Source organism: Rhipicephalus microplus, chromosome X (genome assembly GCF_043290135.1).
Source record: "Rhipicephalus microplus isolate Deutch F79 chromosome X, USDA_Rmic, whole genome shotgun sequence".
Classification (NCBI taxonomy): domain Eukaryota; kingdom Metazoa; phylum Arthropoda; class Arachnida; order Ixodida; family Ixodidae; genus Rhipicephalus; species Rhipicephalus microplus.
In genome coordinates this window covers 56,398,210-56,418,745 of record NC_134710.1, presented here as the reverse complement: position 1 = coordinate 56,418,745, position 20,536 = coordinate 56,398,210, and the positions used below count along the sequence as shown (strand labels likewise).

The 20,536-nt window shown below is 43.4% G+C and overlaps 1 protein-coding gene across 2 annotated transcripts in view; it reads right to left on the bottom strand.

Annotated features, from left to right (window-relative positions):
* The window catches only part of LOC119176070 (dual specificity calcium/calmodulin-dependent 3',5'-cyclic nucleotide phosphodiesterase 1A), a 637,362-nt gene extending 616,826 nt beyond the window's left edge, over positions 1-20,536 (bottom strand). Inside the window, exon 1 of one of the 2 annotated variants that reach the window (XM_075876718.1) lies at positions 20,311-20,536. In XM_075876718.1, the coding sequence (XP_075732833.1) occupies positions 20,311-20,392 (82 nt within the window). In that variant the 5' untranslated portion in view covers positions 20,393-20,536. The remainder of the gene's footprint in view (positions 1-20,310) is intronic. The other variant, XM_075876721.1, reaches the window with a different exon arrangement.

Here is a 20,536-nt window from a genome sequence, read left to right as displayed (position 1 = left end):
GTAGCTCACGCAAGAGACGCCATTATCAGATGATCGCTGCGATCCAGGAGGAAGCTTGCTGAGACGGAGTTGAAGTAACCACAGAGCCCACGCTACGAAATTTGCAATTAAAAGAAAAACACTTCGGCTTTCCGGAATTTCATTTGACAAAATATGCGCGCCATCTTTCTTCAGTAGGGCATCCCACTGTGCTGAAGAAGCGGAACAAAAAGAGTCGTACTTTATCCACACACGTAAAACAGTCACACACCGCATATGCGAAAACGTTTGGGAACTTTTTGCTTTCTTCGTCAATAAGTAAGTACCATATATGCAAACCGAATACCGCGGAATCTTCGAAAAGAATGTCAACTATTGAATGCGGGGAGGGCACTCGGCCGAAACTTCCCGCAACATTCCAGTCGATTGTTTTTGCCCATCTCGGATGTCTTTGTATTTATTTTTGTTTATTATTATATATATTTTTTATTCTTTGCACTCCATCACCCCTCTGCTGCTACGCATTTTGATGTTTTTTTCTACATTCCTCTATATTTCTCTTCTTCATTATTCCTCTTATTCCTCCTCTCCCACTGTTATTTTTCACTGTGTACTATTAGTTAGCGTCTCGAGACGTCATTGTATGCATAGGATACACGTTTAGTGAGTGGAGGCCCACTTTACGAAACAAAAGTTTTGTAAGTGCGTTTTTTTTTATTGGTCAGCCGGATTCGCCTCTGATAGGTCCCATGGTGATGGGTGGAAATTTCTTGCATCGTGATTCTCTTATGAATATTTTAAGACGCTGCTTGAGTACGGGCCTAGGGGGATGCAAACCAGGCGAAAACGTGCCGTGATATTTGAGGTAAAAAAGAGCAACACACAGACACACACTGATAGATAGATAGATAGATAGATAGATAGATAGGTAGATAGATAGATAGATAGATAGATAGATAGATAGATAGATAGATAGATAGATAGATAGATAGATAGATAGATAGATAGATAGATAGATAGATAGATAGATAGATAGATAGATAGATAGATAGATAGATAGATAGATAGATAGATAGATAGATAGATAGATAGATAGATAGATAGATAGATAACGATAACACTTGAAGCCGTGCCTACGATTGCCGGCCCTACAGCCTGGCCACGTATTACGCTCAAACCGTGGTAGCACAACAGATGGGGTATTTAAACAGCAGCCACCTAAGGTTATTATCTGAATGGTTAGCTGAAACGTTTGCAGGGATTTTCGTTACGCGGAGTTTGCATAAGAAGCGTGGTATAGTGGGGCTGCCTTCAGATTAAACTTTCATATTTGATTATAACTATTTCAATTTCGCTACAATTTTTACATTTTGAAAAATAAATTGAGGTGAAATTAAATGCGAAGAGCTTCAAATTTTCAATACAAAAAACGACGCCTAGATCTTCAACCTCTTCAGGCTCTGTGAGCCTAATCGGTGCCATTATGTCGAGCAAGCGTAGTTAATCCCGACGCAAATATTTTGACCCTCATGTTGAATTCATTGCGTAGAATGCATGATATTACTTAACCTCAATGAGGTGGTACTCTATGTCTGGTATCTATGATGCACGGTGGGTTTAAAAAAGGAGTTTCCCAGCAATATCAATTTTCTCGTCCTCGCAGCGTGATAATAGAGTTTCTAATAGTTTATTTTTGCCCAGGATGTGTGACAACAACGCTGAGTTGTCTCAAATGAAGTTGTAATAAATTTTTTTGCGTAGCCTGTGATCTAAATCGCAGTTACCAGCTGCTTCAGTTATATACATAAAATTTTAACCAAACAAGTTCAATAGTAAAAAATAATTGACTTTTGTCAATTTTATTTTGTTCTTCTCCAAAAACAATTTCAAATGGGATAGTGTTAAAGAGCTTGTTTCACAGAATTTCCGGCGTCGACGTCGTTGGCTGTGAGCAAAAAAACATCATCTAGTGCGTCACCGAAAGAAAAATGAGAAAAAAATTCAAATGAAATAAATAATAAAAAATTCCGGGTTTAAGTAAGCGTCGAACCTGGGTTATTTGCTTGTTAAGCAGGTGTTCTACCACACATCTGCTTCTCTTTATTGCCTATGCAGATACAGCATTCACAAACAAATGTTTACCAAAGGGCAAGCAGGAAATAAAAAAAAAAGTTGAACGCACGTCAGATTTTACATTGCTTGGAAATACCGTGAAAATAGCTTCCTCAGCTTGGAAATGCAGTGAAAGTAACTTTCATGCTTTACGAACACACGCGTCCCGTATGCATGCTTCCCAATACAACATGTGATATCGCAGTAATAATGCGTGGCACAAGCGTACTTTGCCATAGTACGTCAGAGCCTGTGATTATCATAATGGCTTCATAATTTAAAACTACCACCCACTACAAAAGGCGCAAATTTTACTGCGTCTATTCCTTTAAGGGCACGTAGTGGGTGCACAGAAAGTTCGGAAAGATTTCACGCGAATGGTTTAAAACATCTGTAAACCATTACGCAGAATGCAGCCATATGCCTTGAAAGCTTCACTGACACAAGTCACTTTCAACTTCATCAATTACACAGTAGTAATTCGCATTTAACTTTCTCGAGTAACATCGTATAATACAAAAGTCGTTGAAGTATGGGACAGGATATCTCTATCGCGTTCAACTCTTAAAGACGAAGCTTAAAGACCGCCATTTTTTTCCCGCTTTCTTGCAACACGAGCAAAATGAAGTCTCAAGCAACTTAACCCAGAGTTGCATTCTCGGGTCTGAGGAGGACAGTTACTATTGGCAAAATGAATGCGCAAACTTTTGCTTATCAATCTTACGAATTTACTGGTATACATCGCGAACAATGTCTGTCTCGCCTTGGAACTTCTCACCAATATCTCCCGTTCATATATGCTCGTAAGAGTTCTTCAAACTTTTGCATGATATAAAAAAAAAACAGCAGTCCTGCGCGGGACACGAAGCACAGTCAGAGCGAAAGCTGGAAGAGTGGCCTTTCAGAGTCTTTTTCATAATACTCTCTGGGTAGCTTCTACAAGTACGCTTGCTGGGTGCCCACTACACCATAAGAATCATAATTTTTGTGTAGTACGCTGGTATTCACTATGTTATCCTTGGTCATTGTTCGGAGAAGCGTGGTGTTCGCAGAACACTCGCGTAAACTTTTTATGCAGTGGCTGACGGCGATAAAGAAGTTTGCCTTAAGTGGGTATGTGCCACAGTTAATATGGAATCAAGAACAAGTTTTTGTATTGGGTTGCGTAACGATCCACTCGTTACGCAATTCGCATTGTGTGACACCTGGTTGTTCCTTTGCTGTTCTGAAACGCTTTATTGCTCACAAAACCGCGATTAGTCTCCCGACACCAAACCTGCCTAAGACCAGTTTGCAAACAAGTTCCAGGCACCGGCGTGGCTCAGTGGTAAAATGCTGTGCTGGCACGCAAATGACTCCGGTTCGAATCTTAACGTGTCTCGAGTGTTTCAGTTCTCAAAACCACTCCGGTTCTCAGAACCGGTATGAACAGCAATAACGGTGAACAATGCTTCCGGCTCGGTCAAAGCAGCAGCGCTTTTGTGGAAGGAAAAGAGTGGAGTGAAAGGAGTACTGGATAAAAGGAAGAGGAGGACAGGAACACGTGCATCCTGCATGCTCCTCGGTGAGTTTGACGTCACAGCTCGCGCTCGTGAGCAGCCGCCGCGCGCTGGCAATCCATCGAAAATACAAACAAGTGTTCAAAAATACGGCAAATAAAGTCCGTTTATCGGAACAGTGGCATCTTCCGAGTCGAATCTTGAAGTTCGTCCGTTTTTCTTATTTTTGTTCAGTAGCCCTTTAGGCGCAGCGAATCTAGGGAACTCGCGTACTACTATTTTTAGCTCCTAAAATGAATAACCTGGCTGATCACCGTAATTATTGTCATGCTACGGCTAGAATGTCAATTATAACCATTACGTTCTGTCTATAAAAACACAGCGGGACAGACTGTTGGGCTGGTGGTCCTGCATTTTAACGAAGTGAAATCAGCGCAACAGAAGACGAACACAAAAACGAGGCATATAAGCGCCAGTCCTGTGTCTGCCTTCTCTTTTTGTCTATATTCATTAGCACTTATTTAACTTTGTAAAAATATATGAGTACAACTTTATAGCCATTGATACGGCTTAGCTTTTGTATACTGAGCCCACAAGCCCACCTAGAGTGTCCTTATTACAGGAGGAGGCTTGCAGGCGGCCAGTGCCGATGTTGAGCGCCAAAGAGCTAAAAACAGATACACCACCGCAAACATCCGCGTCCTTTTGCAAAATTGCCTGTAAAAAAGGTGCAGCGAATGACAATACTGGAGATCTCATCGAAGAAACGTCAGCGCCAGCCTGACGACAGCTGGAGAAAGGAATCATGAGCCCGTCACTGTGCACTCACTATAAAATCGCCGTTCGTGCGGTCAGTGCACTATAGATATATGGTAGAACATATTACTGCTGCCGCACATGGCGGAGTGTAATTATGTTACCGTGGGGTTGGCTTCCCTCCTGAGACTTCAAACCCTTCAGTGCAAAAATGCACAGAGACCGAGCCAGGCGTGCGGGCACAGCCAGCCAGCCGGCCGTCGCAAATATACATATGAATCGAAGCCAGCCTATTCCTCATGACTGACATCATGACTTCCTTTTAATTAGGAATCAAGCTATACAAAAGCAGGCTATTATATCCGCTCAATTTGCGTCTAATGAGAATAAAAACAAACAGCATGAAAACTAAAAGCTGAACTTTCGGTTACACACTCCTTTAGCGTGTAGTGCGGTATCCAGCGCAAAGTGGGTGTCATAAAACAACAGACAACTGAATTGCGCACTAAGGTTTTCGCCAATTAGTCTTCGCTGCCATCGGTAAACCGACGTTGCTGATGAAATGTCGCAAATCACGATTGGCCTGCGGCTGGTACCCGTTTCAGTTCTTCCGGAAGACGTTCTTTTTTTTTCTTGTTTTGCTTATCAATTCGATCTCACATTTCAAATTGAATGGCGCTGGGTGCCCACTCACTGCGGCAAAACACAACTACAGTACCAACATGCAAGTCGTAAGAGCGTTACGTGAACACCGACAGCGAATACTAAAGTGCCACGGCACCTCCTGAAGTGTCTCGCGCTTCTGAGTACGCGATCGACTCCGCGGAACCGACATTATCCAAAGGGTGAACAAGGACCGACATGCATCTCCTGTAACGGTGGTCCTTGCGAAAGAACAGCGAGCGCTCGTGAGTCAAGCGCAAACAAAGGTGCATGCACGCGAGGGCATGTGTTTGCTTGTTTGCAACAACAACAACAACAAAAAAAAAAAAACGTCTCCCCCAGCGTGGTACTCGACTCCGCCAGAAGAGAGGCGTTGATCACCGGCGCAAAAGAAAAACAAAATGTACTTCGACGTGTGGTGCGCGTGCCCCTCTTCTTCCGGGGACGTATACTTGCGCGGAGAGCGAGACGTCTAGATCGTCTGCTCGTGGCGAGTGATGAGACGGGGATGGCAGACGGCCACCGGCACGCGAGCTTGTGTTGCATGCGCTGCACGTCTGTGCCTCAAAAGAAATAACGAGTTCCCGACGCCGAGAAGCACAATATTCTCGGTAATCGTTGCCAGGCCCGAAACGTACGTGTACGCGCATACGCTCAGGCGCGCGAGAGAGAGGGAATGCGCGGCGTGCTCCTGCAGACGCGTCTGGTTCTGTGATGCACGCTGTGGAACGCCGTAACCGTATTGCGGAAAAATGCCTGCTTTACATACAGAAGTCGCTTACTGTTTAACCCGCAAATAACGTCGCATCTTGTTTTACCATCGTCGAGAGCTCGAAGAAACGTAGTTTTAGAGGTGCGTTGTTGGCAAGTTTTACTTGTACAAGTAAAATCAGCAGCAACATTAGCACACGCGTCACGCGACGCGTTGCCACGATGCCCCGACAGGCGACATAAACCACTTCGAACAAACGCCTTTATGTAGAGTTCTAGAAACCAATCGTCGGGTAACGCTTAGTGACGTTCTTGGCCCCGTGCGGCCGCTGCTGTGATCCTATAATCCCGTCCAAAGTTTGTCGCGCACGTTTTGGCACGGAAATCACGTACTTACTACGCAGGCGTGCTGGCCAGGAACTCCAGGGAGGAAACTTCCGAGTCAGGTCGCTCGCACGAACTGCGCAGCGGCGCACATTTGAACCTGACATCTGCTGTTTCGCGGGCGGCGTCAAAGAGGAAGCGCAGCTTGCAACCTTTTAGCCGGGTATCCCGGTGACCGCTCAAGCAATGGCCTGAAGCCCTAGTATTGTGCGTTCAAGTTAGCGTCAAAACAGCTGCTCCACTCACTTGTCAAGCCATGACTGATTGAAAAAAAAAACATCAAGGAGTGCGAGTTTCATATATATATATATATATACACCGAAACGTAGAGTAAACAACTATCAAATTTTGGTAAGTGTGCTCATTTATTCCTAATTATATTTGCACCGGACCCACAAAATTTCTTGTTTGAATCATATATATATATGATTCAAACAGCAGATATACGATATATATATATATATATATATATATATATATATATATATATATATATATATATATATATATATATATATATATGAGGAGTCCATTTTTTTCTAAAAGAGCCGAATCCACTTTAAGTAAAACTGAGAAAAACGATGTTTTTCCTATTGATAGAACGGTGGCACCTGTTGAATAAATTTTTTGTCATGGTACGCATGTCACCAAAGAATATTATGGGAGCACTGATACAAAATGTCATTATTTTACCAGATATGAATCGTTGAAGTTTGGATCTGGCACAAGTAGATTCGTCCCATAGTAGTTGGCCAATTTTGAAAAAAAAAAAACTTTTATTGATGCAGCTCTTGCAACACAGAAAAGACACAATTGCCACTTTATAGCTGCAATCCTTTGTTGCACTAGAAGAGGGGCCCAGGGTGCCGAGACCAGGTCTAGATGTGGACAGAACGAGTGTCTTCTTGGCAACACGTGCACTCTTCCTGTTCGTCGACTCCACTTTCTTGATCCCAGTGGAATCTGCTGAAAACATTAGAAGAATACTTGAGCTCTTCATGCTGCTGCCACGACTCTTCGAAGTGTTTAACGAGGAGACCCATAATGTCTTTCACTTTGAGGGTGTTCAAGTTAACCTTGTGCAAACCACACCTATCTGGGCACCTGACAAATCCTTCTCTTTTTTCAGCAGTCGAACAAACTTTGACACAGAGAACCTATAATGTGGCTTTGCTCGGACTTCTGGGCTTCGTCTGTTGGCGTTAAGCTGCATATAAAAAAACTTTAACCGTGCTAATATTAAAGGACAGGCTCGATGTGGGCTTCAGTATTTGCGTTGCATAGGCCTTCAGTCGTAGACATCTCAGTGCTTTCCGAGCTTCAAGACTGTGCCATGTTCCGCAAAAAAAAAAAAAAAAGAAATGTGTAGGCATTTGTGCTGAGTATTTTTTTCATGCTTCCTTGTGTGTTTCTCAATACTGCCGAAGACTCGATCAGGCGGCAAGAAGCTGTGAACAGTGACAGGGAATACTACATTGATTTTCGACGCCTGAGCAGGAGCTTCATTTTTGAGCCCCCAGAGAAGCATCCCTAACATGGTGGAGTTTTCGTTCTGGCCAGCACAGCCGTCGGCTATACCAAACGAACTTCTTGGACTCCCTCGTAGCTGGGGCTTCGAAGTGTGCTGTGCAGAGCGCTGGCCACCTCATTGCTTCCTTTGGCACTCTCGTCCTCACTTCAAGCATAACAGTGAACACCATGTTTGGGCATTGACCCATCTTCTTGATTTCTTGCTATGCAGAAGTCGTATTGGTAAAGTTGCCGGCTGTAGTGTGCCTGCTGGTCAGGAATGTTAGGCATCGCTTGGTTATGCTGACAATCGAAGGAAATGGTCTTCAGGTTTGCTCGTATTTCCCTCAAGAGAGCGTAGAAAGCCTAGTATTTAAAATTGTGCACACGTTGCTCCGTGATGTCTTTTTTCTGTACAGGGGTGGAGACCGTTTGCAGGTAGGGTGCATTTCCCAGACATACTGAACACACGTCTGTCCGTGGCGTTCCAAAAGAAAGGTTGAACTTTGTCCAAAAAATACCATGAAAAAAAGCCGTACTTCACTAGCGCATTATTTGGAGCTTGAGCATTGTAGATGTGCCAAACATTCCTAATGCTTTCTAATAATAGCGAAAGTTGGGCTAGTTGGTGGTTCATACTTGGCAAGTAAACACAGCGCAAAAATATAGACAAGGACAAAGAAAGAGACGACTTAACTTTATTAAAAGATACATGCACATATATCAAGCATTTGACCCGGTCACGTGGACAACCAAAGGCGTCTGCGCATCAAAGCAAACAAGGTATTAAACAAGCCTAATCATAGTGATAAGCAACACGTGTGTAACAACCACGTGACCGGGTCAAATGCTTGATATATGTGCAAGTATCTTTCAATAAAGTTTAGTTGCGAGTACAGCGCGGTGTCGTCTCTTTCTTTGTCCTTGTCTATATTTTTGCGCTGTGTTTACTTCCCAAGTAATGCATTCTAGCTCGGATGACAGGTAAAGCTCCTTCGTCTTCTGTAGAGACTAAAGCGCCTCTCTAGCGTGAAGACGCTTTATAAATGAAACTACGGCGGCGCGCTTGTGACCATACTTTCTTACTTTGTTGTCGCCGCCTCGATTTTCAGACTTCATTTGACTTTTTTCATGCTTGTGCTTCAGCAATATAGTGACAGTACTGTGGCTGACTCCTAGCACAGCACAAAACATATCGCGACACAATGGAATCACTTTTTCTCTGTCGAGGCGTTCCTTGTATGTCGCTGAGAGCCCACGGGGGGAGCGTGTATCCGATGTTCTCCGGCGCTTCATTGGCTCCGAGGAGCAAAACATTAAAATAAAAGCACCACGCTGTTGTTTCGGAAGTCCCAGTAATTTGCCCTTGAAACTTCTTGCGGAAGTTGTGCAAACAAGAGAGCACATCAACGTTCTTTTTTTTTTCTTGTGCTCGCACTTGGGCAGTGGTACGTTTCGCGCTCCGCGCACATTACGTAGTATAAGACCACTTCTTCGTCTGGGAACCAATCTCTTCGTTACCGTCTTCTTCCATTTCAGACGAGAAAACTTGAATAAAAAACACCAAAACAAAGCCACACGTTCAGGTGGGAAGCGTAGTAGTGCCGCTCATTTTGGCTGTTCGGTCACGGGGTGCGCAGGAAGTTCTCTCATTGGTTGAGTGGATTCGGCTAGTTTGATAGAAACATGCCTCGCATTTGGCTCATTTTTGATTCGCAGTAGCTCCTTTGAGTACCTGTTTTTGTGTACATCAAGTCCATTTTGTTTTGAACAGTGTCGTGAATGCAACCATTTGCAAACAGTTTTCGTTGCAGCCAAATTTAGCCAAGTTTTGGTTTTGTAATTTGGCTCATTAAAAAAAATCCTCATATGTACTGTCATGCTCCGGAAACAATAGATTGTAAACTAGTAGGCTACATCGTTGTGCAACCTTACTGAGCATAGATTACAATCAACGAAGAAGAGGCGGTATTTCGGAAAATCAGATATTTCAGTTAAGACGTCTATTTACCGTGCGAGCTGTGAAATGCCAGCGTGCACGCTTCAACACGCGCGCCCTGTCTGAGCTTGACATTGAGCTCGAAGGAGCGCAGAGAGACCAAAAAACACTTTTCGTCCATCCACGAAATTGAAAGTCCGATCCACGAAACAGCCGAACAGTATATTCTGACAGCTCCCACCTGACAGCTCCCGCCCGTCTCGAAGCAGAGTTGCTTCTTTCTGTGGCCCGCTTTTGCTGTTGAGTCAAGTAAGACAGTTTTGCCGCTTGACTTACTCGCTGGTGACAGAAAATGCTTACGCTTAACCTGGCTCATCTAATGGTATGATTTGAAAAGAGCGCGTTGAAAGAACAAAGAAATGAATAAAAAAGACAGAAAGAAAAGAAAGAAAGAAAGAAAGAAAGAAAGAAAGAAGAAAGAAAGAAAGAAAGAAAGAAAGAAAGAAAGAAAGAAAGAAAGAAAGAAAGAAAGAAAGAAAGAAAGAAAGAAAGAAAGAAAGAAAGAAAGAAAGAAAGAAAGAAAGAAAGAAAGAAAGAAAGAAAGAAAGGTAGGTCCCAATTATTCAAAATGTCCAACTGCACTACAGGACAGAGGAGTGTAAATAGAAACTCCTGCCTCAAGGCAATGCATGTGCTCTTGCAAAGCCAGTTTTTCAAAGAAAGAAACGAAGGTCTCGATAATTCAAAATTTCCAACTGCAGTACAGGACAAAAAAAATATAATAAGAAACGCCTGCCTCAGGGCAACGCATGTGCTCTTGTAAAGCCAGTTTTTCGAAGGCTCTTAGTGAAGAAATAACAATCCACGACGAATTCACAAAACACGCTAAAATAATGCGAATAATATATCCAAAGCTTGTCATCTCAATCGGTCAAACATCAAAGGAAGACTGAATCATAACATTTAATGTAGTAGCGGCAATTATAAGTTATAACAAGGTGAACACTTGTCAAGGGGGAAAATATTATGCTCTTGATGTTGCGAACCATTGCGAACCAAATTAAATGCAAATCAATTCCTAGCAAACCAAGGGCACTTTGGTCATTTTCTATCTATCTATCTATCTATCTATCTATCTATCTATCTATCTATCTATCTATCTATCTATCTATCTATCTATCTATCTATCTATCTATCTATCTATCTATCTATCTATCTATCTATCTATCTATCTATCCGAAAACATGTTTGTGCTCTCGTGGTCGCCCGCCTTGCTTGGCACACACCAAAATTGGCATAGGACATTAATGCAGCCCGAGCACGATTCGCAATGACTTGAACAACGAGACTTGCCTGCCGCGCATGTTGTGAAATAATTTCTACCGGCCACGTGTGGCCCGTACCCGCATACCGCGGCCCATGGTGTGCGGGTATGCGCCACAGATGATCACAGATGATTCTCGGTCTATATGAAATCAAAATTTCCCAATTTAAACCGACTGTGTGAAGGCGCATGTGCCACAGAAAATGTAGTGTCGAGGGCCACTGTTTTCTGCATGACAGGCAGGCATTCTACTTCAATGTCAAGCTAGTGCATCAAACTGCTTCAGAAGAAGACGCTACACAAGAAGTGTGGCAGCTTGGGCTACTTGGTATGGCATGACGATAGTTATAGCGCGAGAACAAAACGACGACGAAGAGACAATAAGGACACGAAGGACCTAGCGCTCGTGTCCTTCATGTCCTTCTTGTCGATGTGTCGTCGTTTTGTTCTCGCGCTACAACTATCGTCATACTAGACAAGAGCCATGCAAGGAGAATGCCGATTGGGCTGGGAGGGAGGGCTATTCACTTTTATATCAATGCAACAAACATTACATATCTATGATTCTTCAAGCTGTAGTCACCCGTAGCGCGAACGCACCTTCGTTGACCATGGGTTTGGTTCCGGCCGTGGTGGTCCCATTTCGATGGAGGCGAATTACTATAGAGGCCTATGTTCTGGGCGATGTCAGCTAGTGCACGTTAAAGAACAGCAGACGGTCAAACTTTCCGGGGTCACGTCCGCAACCACATCTCTCATGATCATATTGTGGTTTTGAGAAGTAAAACCCGAGATACTATTATTATTAATTATACACCTACGAACCCTACGTATGACGAGACCATCATCGCCCCGTAGAACGCACACTTCATGGCCATTGAGTGGCGTCTCCGCCCTGACGCGAGTGCCGACGTTGCGTCCTTCCATGAACAATTATTTACAAGCCGGTGCGCTCGGCGTGCAGGCACGCGACATGGGTGTATGTACTCAATTTACACGAATACGTGGAATCACGAGGCAATACTACAGGTTCAAAGCGCGAAAATCTCGGTATAGGCTACGGGAAATGTCGTAGGCCCGTGTGCTCAGATTTGGGCGCACGTTAAAGAACCACAGGTGGTCCAAATTTCCGGAGCCCTCCACTACGGCGTCTCTCATAATCATATCGTGGTTTTGGGACGTTAAACCCCACAAATCAAATCGGTATAGGCTACGATTGCACGAAGGTTTGGCATCAAATGGATTCCCATAATGCATGGGATCTGCCGGATTTTTTTACCTCACTGCTCTACAAGTACTAAATAATCACTATTACAAAAATGCCACTCTCTTTAGCGACCTTAGGGTAGCAATTTTATGATGTCGCAACGCTGATAAAACAAAGGTGGTAAATGCCGGTTGCAACAGCAGTGGCAGTCCTAACTAAATTAAGTAGTCACTGAGCAACTAAGGTAAGCTGTAATCGTTACTAGTGAGACTCGAATCAACGCAATCGTTAGCAATGCGAATGCTCAAACCTGTCAAAACCTACAAAACCTGTCAACAACTGCTAAGGGTGCATTATAATTGCCTGCAAAGTGCGTATAGTGTAGACAATGCGATTTTAATATATATATATATATATATATATATATATATATATATATATATATATATATATTGATAGGTATGAATACGTTCGGATGAGGAATAAAGTTATGGGGCTATATAATTCTATAGCGCATACAGTCAGCACACATGTGCGCGATTAGGTTGTTAATGAAGCATAATATTTAAGTTGTTAATTTCACATAACAAAAGAAAGAAGCCATTAACTTTTTTTTTCTTTTCTGAGAGTGTGTAACGCCGTACTGAATGCAGGTGCCTGCCAGTGGACCAGTATTCAAAATATGAAGGGAGGAGAAAGGCAGGGAGGTTAATCAGATACCTTACACGGGAATAGTGGGCAGATTATGATAGGTAAATTAAGAAAGAAATAAAAATATACAAAAAGGCAAGTTATATGTGGGCAAAGAAAGAGTGAAGATTCATGTACAAAAGTCAACTCTCCGAAAGAGGCATCGCACTGAGTGAACGCGATGAAATTCGGAACTTTCTTTTTTCACTTCCGCTGCAATTTTTATAGATAAAGAGACTGAGGTGAAACAGGTTCTATAAAAACGTATGCTGCTGAATTAAGCCGAACATCATTTTCCGTTCAAATATGCCTCTATACTACGTTTTGCTGCAGCCCTGGCCTCGTTCACTACAGCGCTTGCAACATTGGTGCATGTGTCTGCAGTCGCAGCTAGCGTACAAACATGTCTCTGAAGGTCGCTCTTATGCATTCGCATCACGACTCGTACTTAAAGCTGCACATCCTTGTAGTGGACCGACCGCACATCACATGCAACCCAGACATGTATAGAGCCTTCGTGTAGGCGACGAGTCATTCCGGGCTTTCTGCAAGTTTAACGAGTCTATGCGTCTATGGGCGTGTTTGTAGGTTCGCGCTGTGCATAGCATGAAATTTTACAAATAATTTTGATCGGAGAGCGCGCATGTGTATCCCACTAGATGAACGTTTGCAGTTTCTTATGAAGGACAGCCCCTCTCTGAGTCCATTTCGGTTGAAGGCCCACGAGTGAAGTGCTTGAATAAGTTGGAGTCTTGACAATCAAATGTTAGGCTTAGCAGCGTGGCATTACCGTTGTATAGTCCTGTTCTTTTGTTCGCCCCATGTAACGCAATACGACATCGTCTTAGCAGTGCTTTTGTCTGGGCAAGTTCATCCGACATTTGCGAAATAAGTTAGCGTGAAAGACTGGACTAAAGACCTAGTACAACATGGCCAGTGCTGAACTAACAAACGAACTTTATTTGAAGAAAGTGTCTTTCTTAAAGAAATAGTGTCGCATGCCCCCACCGTCAAGATGCCACACGCACAAAAACCAGTGAAAACAACAAACATGAATGTTCTTTTCACAAAAGCGGAACAGACGCAGAGTTGATTGTACAGACGCGCATGCCAATCGTCGAACCACTTTATAAGACACATTAATCATCATCATGATCATCAGCAGCAGCAGCAGCAACAGCACAAACACGACCACCACGATCGTCATCCTAACTAAGCCCACAGCCGGGCCAAGGGCTCTACCATGTTCGGAGACACATTCACGGTTTAACATGTTGGGTGCACACATCCAGCTTTCGTTAAAACACGGCTTTGCGTGTGATCCTTTCAATCAGCACAAAAAGCCCGATATCAAGGCGACTATACAATGTGGCACCTGGTTAAAGACAATGAACCCACAGCCACGTACTACAAGAAGGAGGCTGCTCTGTTAGAAGATGATCAACAAACGAAACCCAACACTGTCTACTCAAAACCAAAAGCTTAGAGGTTACTCAGACATGGCCTTCGCGTCAGTTCTGATTTTGTTATTAGACAGCGTTCATGGTTTTTGTTATTACTCGTTTTTGTGCGTGTGGCCTCTGGACGGAAGTGACATGCGACACTATAAAAAGGCACTTTCTTTAAATAAAGCTCAGTTGGTATTTCAGCACTGGTCATGTTGTACTATGTCTTCCACTCCATCTTTCGTGCTGATTTACTTCACAAAATATATTGTTTGACAATAAGGCGAATTCTCATCGGTCGAATGGTCAACTAATGCATCTTCTTGATATGAGTGTGTATACGTAAAGGCAAAGAGAAATGATTGCCTTATGACAGTGTGTATTTCAAAGAAGTTACGTCTCAGAAGTTGCAGATGATCTGCAGTGATAAACTTTATTAACGCGACAGTATTAAAGAGCTCGTTTCACAGAAATTCCAGCGTCTGCGTCGCTTTTGTTGGCTATGAATGGAAAATCCTCATCGGATGCGTGGCCGACAGATCAATAACGATGCAAAGAAAAAAAAACAACAAAAAACCAATCCTGGGTCCGGGTGGGGAACGGACCCGGGTTCTTTGCATGACAAGCAGATGTTCTACCTCATGGTCACGCGTCTGCTTGTGAATACAGCAAAATAATTTTCTCTGCTCGGAAACGCAGTGAAAGCAACTCAAGTTTCACAAAAACCCGCGTCCTTCATACATGCCTCCCAATACAGCACGAACTAGCTATCGCAGTTATAATGCGTGCTATAAGCGCCCGTTGCAAAGGGGCGTCAGAACATGTAACAGAATGGCTCCGTGGTTAAAAGCCGGTAACCCACTACAAAAGTCACACAGGCCACGGCACCTGTTTGCTTAAGGCCACTTATATAATGGACGCATAGCAAGTTCGAAAAGGTTTCATGCACTAAGTGTTTGAAGTACGCACTAGAAATAGAAGATCGCTATCGCGTTCAACTCCTAAACACGTAGCTTTAGGGTCCCTAATTTTTTGGCACCTACTTAGAAATGGGAAGGAACCGAGGTCATTACGTGAAAAAAAAAACACAGCCATGATTTTTTGTCTTTGACGAAAAAGAAACACGACACAATGCCTAAAAAAGAAAAAAAAAAGGCTCCGGGTACGAAATTACAGCGCTGACACCATACTTTCGTCTCCAGAATCCAGTGGTCGCAAGCATCGGAAGTGTGTAATTGGAGTGCTTTCTCCAGGTCGCGCCTACTGCACATTTTAAAAGGAATGAACACACAATAAGGTTATCCCCCATTCGCAAATGGTATGGGACCACACGGTTCGAGGCAGAGAATGTACTATATCTGGATCCTCAGACCGATGCTTCGATGAGGAGAAAGAATCGCTTAACGAATTGCTTCCAAGTGTTCCCCACTAAGCGATCCCCCGTGGTTGGTTATGCCATGCTTCTGGGAATCATCTCCATCCTCACGTATGATGCGCAAGCGCCTATGTTTTTGGGTGAGCCACAAAGTGTGAAATCTGCTGCCGTTTCACCTATCTTTTTTGTACGCCGATTTGAAAGATTGTGCGAGATTCATGCGCACCCGACAGTGTAGTGCTCATTCGTATGAATTGAAGAAACTGACCACCAGACCGACACAGCATATAACACAACCAGCAGTAAGGGGGGAAGAAAGAAGCGGAGCAGCAACTGTCATCCATTAAGTTTGGTTGGAATATTTCTACTCTATAGCTTCGAGTGCAGCGTGCCGCTGTGCTAAATCCTTTAGCGTGCCATTTGGTACCTTCAGGTATATTCCGGAGGCGGTTTATTTTTCCGTCTCCTGCAGACGCTGCACCACTCTCCCTCTAGACTGAGCATGTACGTATACATATACACTTCACTGCTGCCTCGTTGCGTGCCTCCTGCGGAGACCGGCGGTCATGTGTATAGACTGCGAAGAACTTACGCAATGCCTAGGCCGCCTACGCAGAAAAAGTACCGTACCGGTAATGCGAACTAAATGCTGGGGCACGCCGTGTTGTTGAGTGCACACGATCAGCTTGGCACGGGAACTGCATTCATTTAGTTTTCCCACTCATTTCGCTGGAAGATAGCGACTTATCTTCATTGGAGAATAGCGTATCGACAAGCGTGAAATTACATAGATAAGTTGCGAGTCACGCGAGGCCAAATTACCCGTTTATAGTCGCTAGACCGCAATAGAAAGGCCGAGTGATGCTTGGACTTTTTCTTTGTACAGTGCTGAGTGGTGAAGTCCACGCATGCTGTTCAAGATTGTAAGGTGCTTGCGAGAGTAAAGAGCAAGACAGCGCACGAACATGAACCCACAGCAGCACAGACTTCATAGAGACAACATTACTTTCTTAAAGCCAGAGCCTCGCTTCTTAGCGGGCGTATAATCGCTTTCGCGCTTATCTACCGCTGTATTCCACATGTGTTGTTCATATGACTTCACCTATGCCACAAATCGTAAAATGACTTCACCTATACCGCAAATTGTAAAAGAGAATGTTTAACTGCATTTTGCGCATAACAATTCCATAATTAGACACTTTGTCCGATGAGCATTTCGTTACGATAAGAAAAACAGGTAACATAATATTTCAGTGTTGGTACTAATACACTACCGTTAGTCCCAATCTAGATAATGTGCTTAGCGAATGCTCTGGGCGAACGAGATGATCAAAACATCTGCGAGCGAACTACCTGGTAAATTTATTTTCTCTCACACAAGTAATGCGCTTTGTGGTTTGCAATTTTTGATCAATAAGCGGGGTAGTAATATGGCAATTAATTCGTCCCAAAAGTACTACGTGAGGGACGCCATGCAATCGTAAACTTGCATCTTCTGGTATTCTATAACGCGTACTGACACTGCACGGACCATTTCGCCTTCAGCTGAACGCGAGTGCCGCAGCCTGGATAGAACTCGCAACTTTCGGGTCGGAATCCGAGCCTCACTGCTACACCCTGGTGGACAGCTAAGACAGTAGCAACATTAGTAAACTGTTATATAGACGGAAAGAGACCAGGCGTCTTAATCATGGCTCCGAAGTGTTGTTTTAGCATTTTCCGAAGCAAAAGTGTGGAGTCATCGGACATTACGGTGAGTGCTGGCTGAAGTCTGCCACGCTTTTTAGTCGTAGCGTAATAAGAATAATAACACAGAAATGAAACTGTTTTTTTTTTGCTTCCTTTAAATTTAAGCGCTTCTTCAGAAAGTGAAGAACTGGCATCTCTAGTGTTTAGGCTATTTGTTTTGTCAGGCACACGGAAATACTGCAAATTGGAATTTATCTGTTTGCTTCCTATTCGGCAAAAGAGAGATGATACAAAAGAACAAAGGTAATACGCTGTTGAACTTGTTATTTAAATTTTCAGCAATGGGTATTTCTTGGGCAGAAACAGCCCACATTGACAGGACATCCTACATACAGTCCCTTTGCGCTGTTGTTTCTACCCAATTAAGCCATGAACCATCGCAAGTGCGTATGATTCTCCAACTACTTTTTATTCTTGCGAGAGTGATAGCTTGCCTAAAGTTTTCGGACCAGGCTTCTTCATTTGTGCTATTTTTGTGGACATGTTCTGTCATCAGTAATGTTTCTTTTCAAGGACACCGTTTTGCGTCACTCTTTATCCGGCAATTTAATTTAGTGATACGACAAAGCAGAGTGATAATGCATATTGCTCAATATAACTAATTAGCTAGCAAAAGTAAAGACATATACGCATGCACCGACGGAGAACAGGACACCGAAAGAGCTGCATAACTATGTCAGCAGCTTCACGGCTGCCACGCAAAGCAGGCTATCTGACGCAGCAACTGAGCATCGTGGTAAAGCTTGTCAACAGAAAACACGATGTTAGTCTTCTTTCGCAACTCTACTTGTTCGAGAGATGTTGTGCGGTTCCGAAACAGTCACTGCTGAGAACTCCGCAGCAGCTGCTGAACTACGAAATAACGGCAGCACTCTGAAAGAGGTGTTACACAGCTCCTGTACCCTCTTTCCTTTATGCTTTCCTTTTTCTCATACATGGTACATAAATGACTGAGTTAACAGAATCCTTTAACGCTTCTTGTGACATTTAGCACAAAGTACTGTACAAACCGTTCAGTTAGACTGCTGGAAAATGTGGGCATCTCTTACATAAAAAATAAGAGTGTAACAATATTTCACCCAATTACGTTTCAATTGAAAATTTAAGGGTGGACAAATCAATGTAAAGATTAAAATCGGTGAGTTTTCAAGGCGCATTCAGGAGAAAGTAATCTTGAAAATAGCGCAAGTTTTCCATGTAAGCATGGTCAAAATGTAGCAAAAACGTTCAAGTCACTTCTTTTTGAGTAAAACCTCCCTTCAAACTGAAGTACGCAAATATTTTGAACGCCATTGCAATTTCTTTCACATTTTTGGAACGATCCTCACAAAGGTGATGTCACCGTTACCAAACGTTTCAAAAAGAGTGCCATCCAATAGAATTCATTGGCCTTAATAAATAAAATGCATAACATATCTTTAAAATTAGTTCAAACGTTAATAAACCAATGAATTGATAATAACCAGTGAATTATTTATAGAAATTATTTTAAAGCTTATTCTGTAGCCTTGTTTATTCTGTAGACACTTTTTTAACTTTGCTAGAAAAACAATGAAAACTAGTTAATAAACTAAACTTCACTTCTACGCGGCTTGACGGAAGTGAAAAACTGTAAAACAATGAAATCTTCCCTCAAGCCATCATAATGTTCAAGCACAGCATATCTGAAAATTGCAAAATTTTTCAGAACAGATTTTCTCGACTCAGGTACACTAATCCTGCTATTACTATCGCACTTGACCTTGTGGGTGCGCGCGAAAGTTAGTTACATTCTACTTCATGCGACCTAGGTATGTGCCGCGCCGAAAGCTGCATGTGTAACTGTAAAATGTGTCATTGTAAACGACGCATAGCTGCATGTGTCATTATAAACTACGTATAGTTATGAGTATTTTCGTTATCATTACACGCTTTCATAACAGATACGCGCAGTCGCAGTCTCTGTGATTTACAAAATGACAGCAGTGCACTTCAAATAATGCGGCTGAGTTTAACAACGCTCCACGCTACGTCCTTTTCGAACTTTAGCTGAAGAAGCCCACCCGGCAGAGAAACAATATGTCTTTCTGTGACTTTTTGGCTTGGATGCACCACAGTCGGAAATGGTGCGCGTTTCTGTGTCCATTCAGAGCTCAATTAAACTGTCTAGCCTAGCCTTCAAACCACAAAAAATGGTGCTCGTGATGAAAAACCTCTTTTGCTTTGGTTTCGAAATATTCAAGCCCTCCGAGATCGACAGTGATGGATTTGCTGCTAGCAGACTGTAATTTGCGGAGCCATCTTGAACATTTTTGTCGTTCCTGTCATCACACGTCAAAAACGTTCAGTCTCGCTCTGTTGGATAGTATTCTGTTTGGATGTGGCAAAGCAACATAATGATAATTAGATGCGGACAGCTTCGGGTTGACGAATCTCACCATCTCGGGTCTACATACAAGCGATGTTAAGCGATTTTATTCCAAAGAATTGGCGACAAATACTGTGGCGAGAACATTCTACGTTCCTGCGGCATCCTATAGCTGATGTACAGCTTCACCGTACGCACATTCAATTCACCATATGCAGGATTAAGCACGTATCCAGCTTAAACGCACTGTTTTTGCTCCGACAAAAGAAGTTGTGAGCTCTTTTTGGAACTAATTTACACAGATTTTACTGCACAGAAAAAAAAACCATACGACAAATCAACAACACAGTAAGCGGATAGATTACCAGAGCATCCACAGTCCATGAGCGGATGGGATGCGAACGAAATGTGTTTTAAACTAGACTTCATTCTCGAGTTTGGCGCGTTGAAGCCCCTTTGAAACTATGACGGAAGTTTGTCGGGGATTGCGCTGAGCAGTCAACACAGGCTTGTGGCCTCGAGAACGCCATCATCCTTTCCTCGCGCAATCCATCAGCCGACTACAGCTGTCAACGACTAGGCGCGCCAAGGCATGCACCGTGGGAAGAGGTTTGCGCTCACCTATGGTGTAGGACAGCCCGTCGACTCGAAAAGTGGCGCTCTTACACTTCTTGAAATGACGCGGATCCTTGTTGAGCGACATAGCCAGAAGTCAGAAGCCTCGCTTTTCAGCACGATGGGCGCTCGGATGGGCGAATCGCTTGTCGCATGCCGCAGCGCCCGTGAGCCACAGTCCCAAAGGGGTCCCACCGCGTGACCGACACCAACAGGTTGCAACGCTCGCTGC